Below are 20775 nucleotides of genomic sequence, written 5' to 3' on the forward strand. Positions count from 1 at the left end.
ACTGATCCAGACTCTCTAATAAGCGCAACAAGGGACAAAATATCACCATCTTCTCATCGCCTTCCTAAAGAGTTGATTGATTTTGCATGAATAAAAATCACAATGGTTTTAGGATATCATTGAGTAGAAGAGAATATATTTAAGTGCCTGATTTGGAGACATTTTTGTCCTCAGTGTCCAGATATTCTATACTTTCTTCTCCTATGTCTATTTTTTCTCTGTCTGACTATGACAGGTTAACATGATCTGTGGAGAGTCATGTCAGATTCATGGTGCATTCAAGGTTACAAGAAACAATGGAGTTTACTGTGCTGCTGTCAGTGAATTTCCACCGAGGTCGACCACTAATATGTATGCTGGTCTATGTAAGATGTAGAGAGTGGAGAGCAAAGGGTGGAGAAGGAATTACCCTTCCAATCATTTATCCGTCTTCACTCTCTCTAACCAAACCTAACACTCCCAAAGATACCAAAGGGATTCTCCTGTCTTTTTTTATCCACGCTTTGCTTCATCCCTTCATCTCTAATCAGTCAATGTCTGCTCCTAGGATGCAAACAGGACCTTTATATCCATCATGGGAAATGGGGAGGGTGTAGGGGTCATTTTATACCCCTTCAGCCTCAAGTGACTCTATTCTGGCTCAGTCTAGCCATCTGTCACCACTTCTCTTTCATGTAAACCCAATCCATCCTCCTCTCCCTTCATCTGGGCTTCTTTCCATCCATCTTTACTTTGTATCTTCTTATCCTTCATCTTGCTGACCCCTATCCATTCTGCTGTAGCCCCTCTAATATGTCTTGCACAGGTCAAATCTTTTTGCCTCACACAGAGTCAGTGGTTTTTCGGGAGCACGCTGGGTTAAATGAGGGTTGCGTGAACATCTGTGCAGAGTTGATTGATAACTATGAAGAATGAGGATGATTTGTCTCTTTTTAGGTCTTTCATGGATTATCCAAGTGTTTGTATGTTCACATTGAAAGTCAGAGAAGACTAAATTCCTTCAAAAATAACCCTTGTCCTACTTAGAGTTTTGAAAAAGACATTTAAAAAAGCAGATTCACATGATTGCTGTAATTGTGATTGTAGTTTATCATTATATCATTCAAACTTTTGATGAGAGAGATTTGTAACTGCATTGTCAAAGCGCGAAAAATATATTGTTTCTCACAAATGCTGTCAGACTGAAAAGTGGTAACTCTAAGCCTCTGCCATTACGCTGCCACCCTGTCTCAGAGTTGATGGATATAGGAGCTCCCTCCCTCTCGGTTCAGGCCTCAGAACCAGAGAGGGCACGCTCCCAAATATAAGCTCCCTCTTCACAATCCGGCAGTTCACTGCTTGTCCAGTAATCCCCTCTTCTGCTTCACTGATTATCAGTGATTGCATAGTCAGAAACATTAAATCAAAAACTGCTACAACGTATTGCTTCTCCGCCCCCGAGGTTCTGGACATGGTTCAGCAAATCCTGTCTCTTCTAAGTAAACATCCTTGCTACAGAAATGGTATCCACGTGGGAACCAACAATACAGCTTATCAACAGTCCAAAATACTACATTGTTTAAAGTCTTTTTAAATTACCCAAGCACTGCACACATGGCTACAGTAAAAATGCTCCTTGCACAATTTAGTTTTAATTGATCATAATGTTTTCTAGGAACATGCATAATTTTTTAACATAAATTCCTGTGCACAGGGCACTCATGCCTTAGCTGAAAAAAACATCCTTCATGATATCTCCACAGCCAGACGCACATGACAAATCATGGAATCAATTAGCCTCTAATGCCTCAAGTGCCACTTCTTCTGACCCTTTACCCACAACAAGATAGTTTGAACCACTTACTTTTAGAAAGGTTGGATCCCTGGATTCTTTTAAAACTGCTTGTGTGAACTTCCTGCTAAAAGAAATATGGGCTGGATCCCTCCCTCCCTCAAAACTATAGACATATTTCCAAGTTACCTTTTATGTACAACATTTTACAAAAATTGTGTCCAAGCAATTTCTTTTTGCACTGGAAAATACATTTTTTGAAAAGGTTCAATTCGGTTTCCGTAAGTATCAACTAACAGCTGTTGCTGATGGCATGTCCTTGTACTGTAGTACCTTGGCGTAGCCTTTGACACGATTAATCACAGCATCCTGTTAGTCAGACTGAAGCACTGGGAGGAGATATTTGTTGCAGCTTAGCTTACCTGTCGAATAGGAAGTTCTGTGTCTCTGTGACACATTATTATTATTAGTAGAAAGTACCTCAGGGGTTGGTTTAGGGACTAATAGTACTTTCTTTCTTTTCATTTTTATGCTGATGATACGCAGATGTACAGGCCTATTAGATCCACAGACTCTGGAAGGCTTAGTTAACTTAACGACTGCCTTTGTGATATCAAAAAATGGATGTCAAAACCTTTTCTTCAGATGAACTCGAACAAAACAGACATCTTTGTTATTGGATCAAGCCTGTTGCAAGGAATTCTGGCATCTGGTTTAATACAAATTTTAATACAAGTTTTGAGCAGCACACAAAGCTTGTGCAATCTTGTTTTTATTTTGGAAATATATCATTAGAAATATTTAAAAAATACAATCTATCTTAACTTTTAAAGACACAGAAGCCATTTTACACACCTACACTTCATTGGATTACTGCAAAAGCCTTTTTACTTGCCTGAACCAAAAATCTATTGATTGGCTCCAGAGTGTACAAAACTCAGCTGCCAGGCATTTACCCGGAATCAAGAAACGTGATCACATCACTCCTGTTTTAGCCTCTTTACACAGGCTCTCAGTATGTTTTATAATAGATTTTAAGATTTTACTGATTACTTTTAAGGCTCGGGAATAGGTCTTTTGTCTTTTCCAGAGGGTCAGCTGAAAATTAAAGTGGAAAGAGCATTTGTAGTCACGGCCCCGAGGCTCTGGAATCATCTGCCAAAGTAAATCAGGCAAGATTATCTTCATTACGTCTTTAAGTGTGGCTTTTAATTGAAAAGACACTTCAATGCATCAGTGTTGGCATTGCTTGGCCCATGCAGGTGCTTATATGTAACGTATCTACTGAATGTGTGGATATACATGGACAATGAATCATGTATGTTCTGGTTTGTGTCCCACCTGTGTGATCCGTGGGTGGGTGCACTTGCTGTTGATGCCGTTGTGCTCCAGCCACTGGTTCTCGGGGTGGGGGCAATGTTGCTTGAGGGTACAGCGGTTCTCTCCTTTACACCAAACACACCCAAACAGCGGGTCTGCCTTCAGACACAAGCCACAGCTTCCACGCTGAGCGTCGCACTTGTACAGATGGACTGTGCAGGGGGGAGGAAAGAAACGGAGAGAAGGAGGGAAAGGAATAAGGGGGAAGGAAAGGAATAAGGCCAGAACAGAGGGGCAGAGATTGGGGAACTCAAGTGAACAACCTTGGTGCAAATGATTCCAGAACAGCATATGCATGCAAATTTATTTTAGGCAAAAGCCTCTAAAATAATGGACAAACAATTCAAAACATACGACAAACTAAATTGGGCTGTTTACCCAAATCTCTCAAAGCAGCTGCTGTTTGAATGTGTGAACTAACTGAACAATCTGAGACCGACATTCATACATACCTTTGTCTCATTATCTCTCCATCTATCATCATCTCTATATACTCCCTCTCACTCCCTCTCTTTGAGTTTCATACACTGCTGCCTCTTGCCTCTGCTAACCCACCACGCATTTAACATATCATCTCCATGGCAACGGGCCAACCATTTTCTTTTTAATTGCCATTAGATGCATGTGTGATCTGTCCATCAAATGATGCCCTCAGACCGCTTCCTCCACAGGCAAACAAAGGCAGGAGGAGGATAGAGGATGATTCTCTAGTTCAAGCATCTCCCTGTCTTTCTCTAACTTTTGTTGCTTCTTTGATTTTACACTTATGCTCAAGGATATGTTTTGTACTCCGCATCTGACTCAGACACACGTGCACACAACTACAAACACACACTGTACAAACTTTGCCTTACAGCACAGTGTCATGTTGGCATATCATCCACATTTTAACAATACATTTTTTATGCCTTTGGTTAAAATGAGTTGTTTTCCTGTCTGAGAACTACAACCCCCAACATGCTGCCGTTTCCCTGCGCCAGCATGGATCACTCACAGTGGTGGATCGCCAGTGGCCAAACAGAATCAAGCACAGCAGCTGAATGCTGAAAGCTTAAAAATTCCTGCACTAAGCTGTCCTTCCACATATACTGTGAGTAGATGGAGAGTTTGGCAGAAAAAAAATGAGGGGCAGTGAAATATATCATATGCTACACCTACTTGCTCTCTGTAAATCCAGCCTGCAATCATAATGCTTTGCTTACTTAAATTCATAATGTCAGTAAATTTTTTGCCATTATTAATTATTTGTTTGCATTATTTTGTTCCACTATATCTATTTGTTTTTCCATTACTGCCTTTCTGAAATGTATGCTGAATCGCTGAGATGACAAAAATGAAATGAAGGGAGGAGAGAGACAGTAGCAACAGAGAAGGATAGATTGCCAAACGCTCAGAGAGGAGCAAATAACAGAAGCAGCTGAAAAGAAATAATGTTTGAGAGGAGGCAAGAAAATGGAATTTAGAGAGTTGGGAAGAGACATGCAGACAAAAGCAGTGAAGTGCAGGAGAGAAATACAGACAGATGGAGACCTACAGAACGAAAGCGTAAGAGAGGATGTGTTAAAGTTAACCACTCTACATGGCAACATCAGGGGATGGATCCTGCACATCAGCACACCATCCGCCTGTTGCCATGGAGATTGGCTGCAAGAGCAACAATGGGGAGGCAGTGGCTTTAATGTGTGTTTTTGTCTATGTGTGTGCAAAGTGAGAGTTTATATGTGACTATGTGGACTACTGTAAGTATCACACTATGGAATGAATGTATTTTTGTGTGTGCATGCGCTTGAGTGTACACGTGCTCGTGCCTATGTGCATGCTCACCTTTGTTGTGGGCGGGGTTGTCGATGCTGAAATCTCCATTCCAGATGACTGTCAGCTCCACGGGAAGACTGCTCATCTCCATCCCATCGTAGAAATACTATCACCATGGCAGAGAGGGAGAGAAATGGGGAACAGCGTATAAAAGAGAGAGAGAAGATGTTGAGCTACTTTAAACTGTCTATTATCTCTATTAAGTCCAAAAGCCTCTGTTATCACAATACTCTTGAATACTCTTGAATACTCTGAATGCGATTGAATCATCAACAGGTGGCTGTAGACAACAGTGAATACACACAAGAACTCACTCACAGTGAATTCACAAGCACTCACAGTACACACCAAAGAGCTTTCAAAGACAACATTGTTTTTTTCATCTGGGTCTGTAACACTAGCAGCATGGAGGGTTGGTGCTAGAATCATAATTTTACGCTAAATTACAGTTTCCCTCCTTCACTGCTCAATCAGAGTACAATATTTGGATTGTACTGTGATTATACACACAAATCCCACAGACATCTCTACACAAAGACGCTGACACACACAGAGTGATGAAGATAGACAGGAAGATGAGATGTTATTGTATCAACAGATGATTAGCATCAGCCTTTTTCATGCTGGTCTTTCAGTGCTGTCAATGTATTATTCAGTCAGCAAATGGAGCATGATCGTAGGAATGGCTGTGTAGCAGAGACAAAGTCAGGCTCTTGTCTCATCTACCCACTGTCTAGCTTGAACAGAAATAACCCTCAGCTGGAATCAATGTGTGCGCATGTGGCTGTGTGTGTGAGAGAGATTGAAAAAAAATATTATGGTCACTTTTAGAGGAAAACTTTATATTTTGTTGTTTGTTTTTATAGAGATTGTGATGGTGTGTGGTGGTGAATGATAACATCCCACAGAAGCTGGCAAGTAAAACACACACACATGCGCGCACTCATACTCACTGATGTGTTTTGACACTGCACTGAGGAGCTGTTGAAGCGCAGGGCAGGAACTCTGTGCTCGTTTCCTTGGATGGTCAGCAGACACTCATAACCCCTCTGTCCAGACTGAGGCTGGGGGAGATTCTTTGCCCGTAGAGTGATAGGCTTTACCACGTTCACTGGCACCAGGATCCTATCTGCAGGCAGCAACTGGGGACACCCCTGGATGAGAGAAAAAAAGACAAGGAAAGATGGTGTGTAACTACGAGTCTTCCCACCAGGTTTAATGCATAGTTGCAATTAGATTAATGTTACTCAAGGAAATTCTGCTGGGTCCTGATTGTTATTAGATGTGCAGTTTGCTTGTCAGCTGAGGCGCACAGTGAAGTACACAACCCTCTTATATGAATATGAATGGATAAATGTTAGGGAGATGACAAACTCTATTCGAGTTCCACTTTCACAAATGTAAATCTGGCCCTTCATACGCCATACTTCATATGCAAAGGACCATTCAGACTAGTCAGTCAGGTTCAAATTACTGTAGCCTTATGGTGTGAAACATCAGGACATACTGTAATTTTACAGATATGGACATGCTGATCAATCAGCCACCAATTGTGGTATCACAACTCAGTCAATTCTGACTGGAATGCTGATATGTGAGTGCTGAAATTATGGACTACTTACAAATACATACCCAATAAAACTGACTAGTTGGTTGCTAATTGCACAAGGAATATTCCCACAACATGACAACATATAGTGCACTGTAAAGCAAGAGCCATCAACACTCTCATGATGTATCTCATCCGTTACAGTACTTCACAGACATTGGTTTAATTGAATGACATAACCACTTCACCTGTGTTCAGTGTTTTAGTTCTTAGTATCTGTGATAACTCCTGTTGGGTTGAGTCTCTTGGTTCCAGTCCTAGGACCTGCTTACATTCACCGTGACTGAAGGGCCAGCTCAGTGGGTGCTCCACCATCATTATCCACAGGATGGGAGCATTAATGATACAATGAAACAGACACTTATATGGAAATAATATGAGCTCTCAGTTCGTTTTTGTATGTTTGGTTGTCACATTCATGTTTTTGTTCATCAAGAAAATATGTCACTGGTGGATCAAAATAAGGTTGGTTTCTGCCTGTGCAGTAATTAGCCAAGACGAGATGAGTCACTTAGCAATTGGAAGTCTAAAATTAACAGCCAATCAATTCAGGTGTGAGTAGATAGCTGGCTAAATATAGAGCACCTATGCCTGAAAGATGAACATGAGAGGAGAGGAAAGAGGAGGAGGACAGGGGAGGAGAGCGGAGGAGAGGGGACGAGAATGGACAGACAAGAGAAAAGGAAAGACAAACAGAGGGGGACAGATAGAACAATTGCAGAAGAAAAAGCAGTGGCAAGAACAGGAAAGTGACTGACAAGCAGAAGTGAAAGGTGAGGAGGGAGCTAAATGAGGGTAAAGATAGTAAATAGAGAACAGCACTTCCTAAACTGTTTCATGTTTTCTCTGAAGAGTGGTGGATAGAGAGAGAGAGAGCAAAATAGGCTAAATGAAAAAGGAACAACAAAAGAACAGAGTGACTGAAAGAGGCCAAAAATACCATTAAGCAAATGCGACAGGGGGAGCTTTAGCATGTCAAAGAGTCAGAAGGAAAGAGGGTGAAAAGAAGGAGAGAAGATAAGGTGAGCCCCCGCATGGATGGAGCTGGGGGGGAGTGAAGCATAGCGCACGTTGAACTGGGTGATAACACTTGTTTGAAGTTCATTAAAAGCCACTTGATTGGTTTAGGCTGAGTGACTGACTGGGTGGCTGTGTGGTGAGAGAAAGGGGAACGCTCTGTGACACTATTCACAAAGTCATTATAGATAAATGACAAACAGGGTGAGAGAGTTCAGCGGTAGAGGAGAGGAAGGAAGAGGTGGTGCATGCATGTTTGCTCTTCCAAATCTCATTTTCCTAAGAACGAAGGGTCGTATTTGGAGAATGAAAATGAGCGGGAGAGCAAAGAGAGATGCAATCCATTTTTAATCACATCTCTTCCAGTTAATACACTTGAACAATAGGGACAATAAATTTGATCTGGTTTGTGAAAATGAAGGCATGGGAAGCACTGGAGTATGACTTAACATGGTGACTAAAGCTAAATCTTGAGGACACATCTATACTGATAGCGGCATATGGTGATGAGGCACACACACATATGCACAGAGCATCACAGCTACAATGCACTGAAGTGTTTGAAACCCTTGAACCCAAAACTACACTTTCTCGTACATGCAAGCAGATTCAAGGATAACACACACACACCGAGTGTATGCACGCAAACATAAATGCGCACATTTGGATGCAAACACATACAGACAATAAACTAGAGCCTTGGAATCTCATTACAGTACAAGATAAACGCCACAAGTCATAGCCAGACAGCAGATCTTGCATCATCTGCCTTTATGACAACATGTCATGAAATGGAAAATTTCAAATAGCAAATTCCAACAGCTCCTGACTACACACATGTACACGCGCACATACTATTTCACCATATCACTAACACCTTCCACAATTCTCTTTACAACACTGACAGCAGAGTAATTTTTTTGCTACCCTCCAAATACCCATCCGTGTAGTATCAGGTAAATAATCTCAGATAGCCACACATAAACACACTCTTTCACACATACAAAAACACACACTGGTTTATCCATACCCATAAAATGAACTCATCTGCCCTGTAATTGTGAAGCAGGCTTCCCCCACTACTTCAGATTATACATGCTCACACAACTGTACACTGTCAGCCTTGCCAGAATTAAAACCTGTCATTCCTCATGTGTGTTCAAAATCACTAATATCTTAATTCTCACACTTTTGAAGCACAAAAACAGATGGCTTATTTGCTTATTTTGCTACAGCAATTAAACATTCATAATGTGGTAGGGAATCTACTAGCAAGCGTGTACACTGGTGTTACACTGTGTTTTTTTTCCTGTTTAGCTCAGATTTTTCTATTTGTATGTATACATACACACTCAGACACACTGATGTAACACACTGTGATCATTGCCAGCAGTCCCTGAGGCCAAGTGGGCTTTCAGTGGCTTGGACAAACACACATGTATATGCTAGTTGGCTAACTGCTGGGGGTGGTGTTGGCAGTGATGCTTGCTGTCAAGATTTATGTCAACATTAAGTTGACCTAATGTCAGTGCTTTTATTTCCGCTCCCCACCCTCTCAACCCCCAAAGACTGAAGAGCGATAAATAACAGAGGAGCAAATGCAAATCACATCTACATGCACACACTCACATCCCAGTAAATATGCACATTCTCTAGCTGTGCGCCATCATATAGAAGTCAAGAATTTGAATGTTTTACTTGCAGGTGTTTTGAGACATTTTTCTCTCAGATCTCTACTGCAACCCCAATACAATACAGGTGAATTTCACTTGAGGTGCTAACATCATTTACAAATTCCCGGTTACCCTGAATAACACAATTTAGGTCTGTATTGAATAACAACAAAACAGACCTAAATATAAACAGTTTTCATTGATACCTCTAGTTTTCTTATTCCAAAACAGCTATTGACAGCATGTTACATAGATTATTTGGAGTAACACGGAGTATCTTAAAAACCTAGCCAAATTTAACCAAAACTATCTGCAGGAATAGTTACCAGTAGATATAGTATATTAGAAAATGTTTTTGTAATTTGGGTGAAACAACCCTTTAATATATTTTTTCCTGGTTGAAGAAAGAGATAATTGGTCTGTCAGCAGGAGGCAATAGAGACTACCGTAGATATGAAGCAGACTAGTTTGTGCATGTGTTTGTGTGTCTTTGTATGCAGATGTGAACTTCAGTGACAGTCCTATAGTCAAGTAAGAACTTGCACTAGACAGAGAAAAGTACCTGTCAATAGCATGACTCATCGTAACATAATAAGCCCTGAAAACTTCTGAAAACCAAGTTGGCGCCTCTTTTTTCTCTATAAGAATTATCCTTTATTTTTCCATTGTTTTCTCTGACATCATCTCTGATTCTCATTTATCCCTTTATCCCTGCATCATTTATCTCGCTCTACACCCAGTCTGTGTTGTTCATCCTATCAAGCTCACTGACCCTTCTCATTTCTCTCATCAACTCCCTCTCACTGATTCTCTCTCCTCCCCTCTTTCCTGACTTCTTCTTTTCTCCGGGACCTACTTAGATCTGATAATTGGAGGCTGGTGGGAGGTGTGAAGGGTGGAGATAGGGAGAGTGACAGAGAGTAGGCAGCGGAGTGGGAACTGTGAATGTAAAAGCCCTTGGCATAGTTTGAAGCAAGGAAAGAGGGAGGGTGGGAGCGAAAGAGAGGCCCATAATTATAGAAGTGCAGGTGTGAAGATGAAGAGGATCTTAAGTTTTAATACAATACACGTACACACACACACACTTTATGGTTACCAAGAGCTCCCCTTAACTGGCCTCTGTTTTATCATCTCCAACAGAGCCTCAGGCAAAGACACTCACTCCCTGTTCATCCTCCCTCCTTTCTCCCCCCAAAATACCTCTCACTAATTTCACCTGCCATTTTTGGTCTCCCTTCCCACACCTCTTTTTTTATTTAATAGTTTTGGCCATTGTTTGTTGGTTATGATAACATTCTACTCACTAATCTAATGCTAAGATCTGAGAATATGGCAACATTGTCACAGTAAAGTTTGACAGAGCAACATGCACAACTGTGTAAGAATGGCTGTTAACTGTGATGTTTACAACAAGTTTACCTAACCTGGCTGGTTTGTTAAAAGCCGGGTTGTATGAAATCGTGTAGGATCCCTATGCAAGAGCAGAGCTAAGGCATTATGGAGCTCTTCAATCTTTCATTTTCAGTATCAAATCCCCTTCGTCCTCACTCTGTAAATACTCAACTGACTCCTAAGCAGCCAGTGCCTGTGTATGACATTGATTTCTCTATTAATTGAACCAAAGCACCTTTCTCTACCATTCCTGTTAATACTGTGAACTAACCGCTATTACTGCTGGCATTTAGCTTCTTTAATAAAATTATCTCGATCACTCGATCAATAAGTTCCAAGTAAATAAACTCCCAGGCATTGATCACCACAACACAGACAATAAGTAACTAATGCAAGGATGTGATAAAGGGTTGTGATATATATATTCAGTAACACTCCTATTTTTGTGTGTGACCAACTGAAAAGATTAGGGAAAGATATGCAGCAGCTCAGGATATGAACATGTTGTGTTATAGACAGGAGAAAAAGAAATGGAAATATCCTCAACTTTCATCAACAAAGACAAAGAAAACAGGAAGTGTCCTCAGTTTCACTTGCTTTAGGTGAATATGCAAGTAAACAAACTGCGTAATGGGTAAACAAGCACAGACTATTCATACAATCAATAGAACAGTAACGGTCAGGAATAATTTTGAGCTATTTATTCAGTGTAATCAAATGAAGCTGCATGCATGTTCTTTTTCAGTGAGGTTCATCAGAATGGCAAAGTCCTTGAGATGTGTGGAGTGCAAGCAGGGACGTGGCCTTAGTTAATGTGCCAACAGGAAAATGTCTGATCCGTGTGCCCATATCATTGCTGGCATGAATAAAAAGGCACCCACTGTACGCCCAGGCCTGGCTTTAACTCTGTCCTGCCATGCATACTAACAACAAGCTCAACCAGTAGGGAGATTTGCCTGGCCTCTATCATTAGCATAGCGTTAAGGGATTATTCAGATCACTGCCTGAAATCCTGTAATTGTAATAGTACACAAAAAGTCATCTGCAGCAGAAAGAGGCCATCCCACTTCACAGAGCAAAGTTGACTTGTTGCCTTTTGTGAAATTTGGGAACGATTCTATGGATAGTTGCACATGCGCCTGCATGTTCTTGAGCTTGTATGTGTGTTTGTCTAAATTATTAATTCTAAACGGCAACCAAAAATCTGCCTGCAAATACATGACCTTGGATTTGAGGGGTTAATTAAAAGCAAATTAAAAGTCATTAAGCCTGCAAAACACCTGCTTTTTCTGAAACAACACGTCAAAAAAGGGATGTCATTAATGTGCAAATACCAAATCCCCTTCGCTTTACTTATGGTTTTCTTTTAGTCAGCAACACAATAGAGAGGATTCACACATTATTATCCTCAGTCAACATTGACCAGCAGCCCCTGAGTTAATTGGAAAAGTAAACCTGCAAAGACTCAGGCTTGGGCGTGACTAAGCAGAAGGTTCAAAAGGATAATGGAAACGGCAGAAAAAGAAAATAATATCGTATGCGCAGGTTGAATAGCTCGGGGGAAACATGGGTGGAATAACACAATTGAGAGCAGACTGCTCATCAAAGGAGGCAATCTGGCTAAGCTTGTCCCTGCCCGTCGAGCAGCGTCTGCCAACCCAGACATGAGCACTAGTGATCTTCATCATAGCTCACCTCAGGCTAGGATTAACAGGCCACTAACTCCCTGTAAAAGCCTCCTCCTGAAAACAACCGTGATTTGGCAGGGTACAAGCGGGGAAAACTGTATTCAGGATATAAACACACACACACACACACACACACACACACACACAATACATCGAAGCTGATTCACAGACATACTGTACCCACAAGCTCATGCCAGAGGTTACACACATACATGGGCAAAAACCCAAACCTTCCTTACCTCCTTGCTCTACCCTGAAGGCCACCACTGTGGCAGTGACTCTAAATCAGAGCGAGACCTCTCTCATAGGACGGGGAGTGTGCGGGTTGCGGGCATTCACTGAATGTACCCCATCCAGTGAGTGGCTTGTCCTCTGCAGCAGAGCAGCCTAATTATGGTGGGCTCTGCTTCGACGGGAATAGAACTGGCTGCCAATACTATTGATAATTCACACAGACTAAGCTGTCGCAGGGAATAGGGATGGGCAAGCGGAAATGGCTCCGTTTTATTAGTTTCCACTGCCCTTTGATGTGCAGTCAAGAGCGAGACATGCCAAGAGACTCATGCCAGATGGAAGCACTACAGCTGAAAGGTGTCTCAGTCCTTTTAACATAACTCTTTTTGCATGTGAAACCTAGAATGATAGCTATTAGTCTCACGTAGCTAAACATTACCCCTCAATTTATTTCACCATTACTGAGCTGGCCCAATACAAAGAGGCTGGCTGGAGCTGGGCAGCATTAAAGACTTTGGGGATTCTTGGACACCGTCTTAATAGGCTACAGTTTGACTGTCTTTGCACACACAGGCAGAGATGCTGCTAGAAATGTTCTGCCTCCTGACAACAGCTCAACCCTCCATTCTCCATTTGGGACTTCACTATCCTAGAGGAGTTAATGTAAAAGTAAGAACAATTAAATCAAGTGAAACACTAGGTATGGGACTCACCTCAGGCTTCTTGACTCGTCCCTCCTGGAAGGAACATGTGCGAGGATCGTGGGTACAGTCATGCCTGTATTTACACCAGTGGCACTGGTAAGGACTACTCACACATGACAGACACCTGAATGGAGAGCAGATGAGAGGGAAGAAGTGAATTAGTATTGAACAACAGAAAATTCAAAGCTCAATATGCCTACTTACTTATTTAGCAAATACACTTTACAACAATTTAAGAATCAATATGAAGTGATTAGAATTATGAAATGCTATCTGCTAAAGAGAAGTGCTCTTGAAAGCTATTAGTAGACTTACGACTTGTGCACGCTACAGTTGTAGAAAACAAAACTGGTATTCGCGAATGCTAGGCCTGTCTCCTTGGACTTGAGATAGAGCTGCACAATCTGGTGGTCACCTAGAGAAAACAGATGATAGTGAAGATTAATAATTTGACACACAGAGGTAGAGTGCTTTAGATTCAGGTAAAAAAGGGAAAAGGAGAAAAAGAATAAGAACTAATAGACACAAGAATTGTTTTTGTTATTTAACCCATTATTGACCGTTTCTTTCAACATTGGAAACAAATAGGAGAAACAAAGCAGTATTATGCAAATGGTTGTCACATATTATTTATTTATAAATATATTTACATAACCCTTTTTCAGTGTCTAGACACATTATATTTTAACATCTTAACTGCACTGCTTTGAGCCACAGGTGCTCAGCCTGTTGCAGCGGTAAAGGCAGTATCTTAAGAGAGCAGGAGAGTAGAAGGGTTTTGTTGGATTAAGTCTCCCTATACCTGCAGTCTTACAAGAGACAATAAAAGTTGGTGCACACACATTTCCCTTGGGATGGAAAATATTCCCCTGGAAAAGTCTTTGAGAGTGTCTTTGACAAGGTAAAGGGGGAAGAAGATGAAACAGAAACCATGTATATGTGTGTGTGTGTGTGTGTGTGTGAGCATGCACCTCATCTGTATTTGGTGTGTCCTTTTGTCTGGCCCTAATGAAGGAGTTCATGTTTAATTCAACAGCACATCCACACATCTAACTGCTCTCTTGCTGCACTACCTCTGTACCTCTCTCTCATCCCCACTCTATCTCTACACACAGGTCTCTTTGCTTCCTTCCACACTGCGACTCCTTCTTCTCCCCTGTGTCTCTCTCCATCTCTCTAACAAAGAAGGAATCATTCATCAATCACAGTAAAGCACCGCTGACAACGGATCTGTCCTAATTAGGCCACCTAAATGTTACCTTGAAGCCTGCTAACACTATCTATCCCTCCCCTCTTCTCTTCCCTCCATCCGTCACTCTCCCTTCTTTTCTCTCTTTCAACCGAGCTTAGACTAATGAGTTCTAGTAAAAATGGAAGATGAAAGGTTCAAATAATGTGAGATATCTTCCTCTGCCCGAAACGAGAAAAGATATAACTGTGTGTGCTTGCAAGAGAAAGGCAAAGCTAAATATGGGGAGAAATGCTGTATGCTTCATTTGTGTGTGTCAGAGTACATATTTACACATCTATGTTTGCATGACTGCAGCATCACCAGCTTTACATGTGGTTGACATGGCAAACATTAAACAAATGTTTTTAATTCCCCGAAGCACCCTCAGGCTCTCGGTCAGCCTTACATCTGTACATGTGTGTCTATCTGTGGATCACTTTATTGCAGTGGTGCCGTGTATTTGTTCATAGCAGTATATGTGTGTGTAAAGCTTCTGTTCGTGTGGGTGCACTGAATACAAGAAGGAAATATGAATATTCGTACAAGTGTGCAGCTGAGGCCTAAATGTCTCGCCAGTGCTGCAAATTCATGATAGTCTGCTCACTTTAGCTCTCTGCACTTAAGACTATACTTTTCTTTGCAAATGACACACAAGCAGGCCTTAATACACATTTCTTTAGAGCTCTGACATCAACATTGGTGGGACCTAAAAACTACAGTGAGCATTCCTTTGTGTGTACATTTTTAGCATTACTGATGGACCATGCTCATCACCATTCTGTTCTATCTATTTTTTTCTTTTCATTCATTATTCATCTTTTCTTGTGAAAGTATGGAAGGAGATCTCATCCTTATCATCTCAACATGGGGACACAATGAGTGTTGGTGATGAAGGATTGCCTGCCTAGGGACAGGCCTTCCCAGATGGAAGCTTTTTCAATTAGACCAGGCTTAGCCGACCGCGGAGAGGGGAGGTTAAGGGCGGGGGAATTACAGAGAGACAAATATATTTTCTCTTCTCTATTTGTGGAATGAACATTGTCAGAATTGTTTTAGCTGTATGCTTCTTGAAAGCAACGAAAACAGTGACACTGTCTGCGGGGACTGTGTAATCTCCAGGCACTAAATTAGCTGAAATACTGTAGTAAAAACACTTAGCTGTACAGCTTGATATTCTCCTTTTCTGCACTGGGGTTAACTGGGGTCCCATCACTCCCTCTGGAGCATATCCACTTTGAGGGAGAGTGGTAAATAACTCCCACAGCATCCTAATAACTAATGTTCATTCAATTACTAAACATGTCCTAGGGCATTGCTCCAAGGCCCACTGAGTTTGTGATGGCAACGAGAAAACAAAAATTAATAGAACACTCATAGCCCTAGGACTAGCAGGCTTCTGACTGAAGAGAAGGAATGTGTGCTTCCCTGACAGACATGTTTGTATTCAACAGGTACTTTAATGCTGATTACTAATTGATGCTGCCTATATATATATATATATATCCTAATGTTACAATACACATAATTATATTTTGACAAGTTATCGGCAGGCTTCCTGCAGATTATCACAGGTGTTGTTATCGTCATGTACACAGAGACAGTTTCTGTGTAAGTTCACGATGCAAACATCAAATCAAGTGGAAAAAACACTGTGAAATCCACCATTGGCAAGTATAGAATAGTAGCTTGTTGCTTTGCATGTCCATCCTTACCTTTGTCAACAATAATGCGTGGCATCTCTTTCTCAGCCGGGGAGAAGCATTTGATCCGGTTTCCGTCCACCAAGCCATTCATCTCAGCCAGGTCCTCAAAGGTGCAGTTGACACCCGCAGAGAGTTCTGGGACATTATGGGCCTCCAACACCAGCTGTAGAGAGGGAAAGAAAAGATGCGTCAAAAGATGTGAGTATTTGATGTAACATTATACTAAATATTCACTTCATGGTAAATGCATTGACTGTAATAAGAAACATAATAAAAGAATAATGAAATTAGCAAATGAAAGTGAACTCTGATACTATGGTGAATCGTACCAAAACAAAACAAAGCTAGGGAGGATTCAGTTACGTTTCAATGGCTTCATATTCTTAACAGCACACATTACATAGTGAAAATCATTCATCATTTAAAAAATTATTAATGAAACACGACAGAGTGCATTTTTATAATTCCAATTATGATCGGAGATAAACAAATTAGATTGTGCCCCAACTGTATTATATGACTACAGTGCTCAGACTCGCACATCTGTGAGTACTTCAGATCAGTTTTGGAGCCAATATGTTCTTCAAATATGAATTTTGCTCATAGGCGCCCAGCTGCAAGTTCTCAGCAAAGTAAAGATCCATCTGCAGGGTGGTCAGTGGCCAGAGGAGCCTCGGGGGATTCTTGAATAGGAGGATTAATATATGAACAGGGATCAGATGCATCCTGCTCAGACAACATTAAAATGCTATGATGCAGAAAGAGACAGATTGAGTTAAAAATGAAATCAGTGCCATTTTATGACACTACTACCTTTCTAGTCACCTCCCATAATGCCTTGTGGCATCCATGAGCTGTGTGGATTTAACATTCCATCTTAATGTCCTGAATCTCTGGTTCATCATGTTTTTATTGTAGAAAGTGAAAGAAATTATAAAAACAGAAGGACAAGGGAAGTAGAAGGATGAGGAGTTAGAAGAGATGGAGCAAGCCAATTAAATGTAGATGACTAAAACAAAGTATAGGATGAAAAGAGACTATAGACACGGAGGAGGACAGAAATAGCAGGAAGACCAAGGTGAAGAAGAATGAAGGGGAGGAAAAAAGTGCAGGCATACAGGCAGCTGGAAAGGGAGGGAAATTCGGACTCTATGGGAAACAGAGAATGCAAATCTTCCCTCTTCATTTGAAAACGCTGTGTAAGCTCTCTCTGCACCTCAGCAAAAACTGGCTTCAGGTGGAGCAGGTGGAAAAAAAGAAAAAAAACCCACTGTCCTTGAATACAAAGGGGAAAAAAAGAGGGTTGTGGATGCAGATGGAGTAGGGTCACGATGAAAATATACATATTTATGGAAAAGCGTGTCTACAGTGGGCCTTGGCCTAGGCATTGATTTGAGGCGGAGTCCATAGTACACTTATGATGTGATGCTGAAAGCTGCCTCAGCGGCTGAGTAGGGCTGACCTGGGCTGTTTTTATATTGCTGCTTAATGAAAAGACGGCGATGCGGGTGTGAACAGATACACAGCTTCCCACATAAGATGGACAGCGCACCACCAAGCTTCTATCTCTTATACATCGTCTCTCTCATTCTTTACCTCTGACCTTCTTCTTCTCTAACTTTAATTTATTTTTCCTTTTAAGGAGGAAATACAGCTAGACCTTGAGTTTCCTCAATTACATTTAGAGTAGTCACAGCCAAGCATAGCCACAGCAGGGCTGCCTAAATATGAAAATAACCAATTCATCTGCCAGAAACATCTGCCTCACATATGGGCGCACACACATACACAAATGGCCTCCTGTACTTTACAAACCACCATATCTAATGCAGAGAATATGTGATGGAAAAAACGCCTGGTGAGAATTTAGCATACAAATGTCATCCCTGATATTATACTCTTACATAACTTTAGAAATAATTTATTGTAATATATTGCATAAAATCGTACTCTATGTATGAGCTAATTAATGTAAAAAAACATTTTACAGCCATTTAACCAGTAATAAGAAGTGCCACTGTATTTTTGTGCTTAAAGCTGTTAGTTGTACTATAGAGACAACTCCACCTGAAGTATACGGTATAACAGAAGAAACTTATATACTGTAAACAACCAAAGAGAGAAATAAATGTAAAAGAAAATAATGGCTTGTTTCTTACAGTGGGTCTGATTTCAGCAGTGGAGAGTCTGTTTCTCTCGAGAATACTTTGCCTTATCTTTCCAAACAAATATTAATAACACAAAGGTCAAGAAGGAGCCCCCGTCTGTCTGTCAAAAGCCTCTGACCTGCAATCAGTTGGATTGGAAATGTGTGGCATAGCCTTTGGATAAAGCCTGCTCGCTGGGAAAAGGTTAAACACTCTCTGAAGGCTCTCTTTCTCTGACACACACACACACACACACACACACACACACACACACACACACACACACACACACACACACACACACACACCATGAATATCATTAGAGTGATGCAGAGGTGTACCTCAGAAAATCAACACCTCTCGTGACCTCAGAGCAATACGGATGGAGAATAGTCATTCAGGCTTGACCTTAGGAAATCATATTGGATATTTATGCATTTGGTCTCGATTCAACGCCATTTCTAAACCACCATTAAATAGGAAATGGGAATTGAAAAGTGACATCACTTAATGTGGTTAAGGTTACAACCTTCAAAATAGGCTATTTCAACACACTTGATAAAGAAAAAACGATATGCTTTGGAAGATACAGAATAGCATGATGTCAATTCTGTACCTGCAGTGAGATCACACACATCCAAAGGGATACACAGACACATACATACACAGCCTCTTAAAACATTAGCAGCCACCTGTTCCTTTGCCAGTGTAAAATAATTGTCATATCCAAATGGGCTTTTGGTGGGGATGAAATCTACAAGGGACTAAGTCTGTATACAGCGATATAACTAACATACAGTATCGTGGTACAAATTAAATGGCACCTGTATTTTATCACACATTCTGCTGAAAAGGTGGAGAACAATATGGAAAAACAATTACCCAACAAGTGTTTGTATTTCTCCAAGAGACATATTTTTGTTGCAATGTATTACAGTTCCTTGCACGCTAATCAATACACTTAAACAATCAAAAACCATTCAGACCCTTTAAATCTGGCAGCTTGTTTTAGAATGAAATGTCCTGGGGGGAAAAGTGTTGCATTTAGTTGCCAACAATCACAATAAACACAACTGAGCTAAACTGGGTGCTGTTAATGATTGTTGACATTTGTTAGGAGAGTATTTCACTGGACGGGCCTGAAAGTTCTGAGTTCAGAATTTGAAGGATGCATGTTGGCAGGCAGTAAAATGATGTAAAGCAGGATTATAGAGTTAACACTGGCTACTAATCAGTATCTAGAGCATAATTACATTGCATAACAAATTGAGCTTGAGTGTGTGATACTGTCAATCTGCCAGACAAGATTTTCTCACTAGCTACAAATTCAGCTAGCCTCACTCTTTACTGCAATGTGGCTCCACTAAAACTAATGCTTCCTGAAGTTATTCTTCATTATTAAACAAAACAAATAAGTTGAATCACTTCTAATTAACATTTGACCACATTTTATCCTTCAAACAATCAAATTTATGATATGATATGATGTATATGAAACACTACCTATAGAACAGATAATTCTTCTTTTTAATACAGATGAGGAGTAGTGTGTTTCTATCTACTCACCGTGACACTAAACTGGGACACTGAGATGTTGTTTGGGTGGACACTGAGACGCACACACTGCTTGATGTCTGATGCAAAGCGACGGGGCTCTGATGAGCGCTCGCATTTCTCCTTTCTGGTGCACCTACAAAAAAAACACAAAGAGGGGGTGTTATTCACGGATGACAAATGCAAATACACACACATACACGAATCTAGTAACCTGACCAGGGCTTACCCCTTTCCACCCGTTGGCACCTGGGGAAAAAGAGAAAGTCCCGCCGCTCCCTGACAAACGGAGTTAGACACATTTATCATATTTCCTCTCTGGCAGTGAACAAGCTACAGTGGCCAGTGAATTGAAACCCAGTCTCCGGGGGGTGCGAGCAGTGGCATTTAAAACAATGGTTGCTCTATATGTGGAAGTGGAGCCGGTCCACTGGGGATGAGGTTGGCCTCATCTTTGTAATCCTGTCTTAATGACTGGCATTGATGGGCAATGCCAAGTGCAGGTGGAGATGTGGATGTTGCGGGGGGTGGGAATGGATTCCTCCACCTTTTAATACCACACCAGGTGGTCTAATCCAGTCCATTACAGTGGTTTGTGCAGGTGGAGGACCGTAACCTTTGTGTTGTAAGAGGAATTTACAGGCTCCTGTTCCAAACCCTAACCCTTGACATACCACGGGGTAACTCCCCATATTTTGAACATCTAAATGTTTTTTTAAGTAAGGTTGAAATGAGAACTACAATTCATTCCCACCAAACACTTGCAGTGGAAAGTTTATAAGTTATATATTACAGCAGAAGTGGAACACTGAAGACGTCTGAAGCTGTTAATAAATTTATGTTCAGTGAGAAATTTT

At 41.0% G+C, this 20775-nt stretch overlaps 1 protein-coding gene across 3 annotated transcripts in view; it reads right to left on the reverse strand.

The window, feature by feature from the left end:
• The window catches only part of plxna4 (plexin A4), a 237391-nt gene that overhangs the window by 46574 nt on the left and 170042 nt on the right, over positions 1 to 20775 (reverse strand). For all 3 annotated transcript variants that reach the window (XM_038738721.1, XM_038738720.1, XM_038738722.1), the window contains exons 6-12: positions 19931 to 20054; positions 16227 to 16380; positions 13599 to 13698; positions 13293 to 13407; positions 5920 to 6120; positions 4976 to 5072; positions 3113 to 3303 (exon numbers count right to left, since the gene is read on the reverse strand). In XM_038738721.1, coding sequence (XP_038594649.1) covers positions 3113 to 3303; positions 4976 to 5072; positions 5920 to 6120; positions 13293 to 13407; positions 13599 to 13698; positions 16227 to 16380; positions 19931 to 20054 — 982 coding nt within the window. The remainder of the gene's footprint in view (positions 1 to 3112; positions 3304 to 4975; positions 5073 to 5919; positions 6121 to 13292; positions 13408 to 13598; positions 13699 to 16226; positions 16381 to 19930; positions 20055 to 20775) is intronic.

This window comes from Micropterus salmoides, unplaced genomic scaffold (assembly GCF_014851395.1).
Source record: "Micropterus salmoides isolate LMB-PRFRI ecotype aquatic unplaced genomic scaffold, ASM1485139v1 Ms_hic_scaffold_23, whole genome shotgun sequence".
NCBI classification, from domain to species: Eukaryota; Metazoa; Chordata; class Actinopteri; order Centrarchiformes; family Centrarchidae; genus Micropterus; species Micropterus salmoides.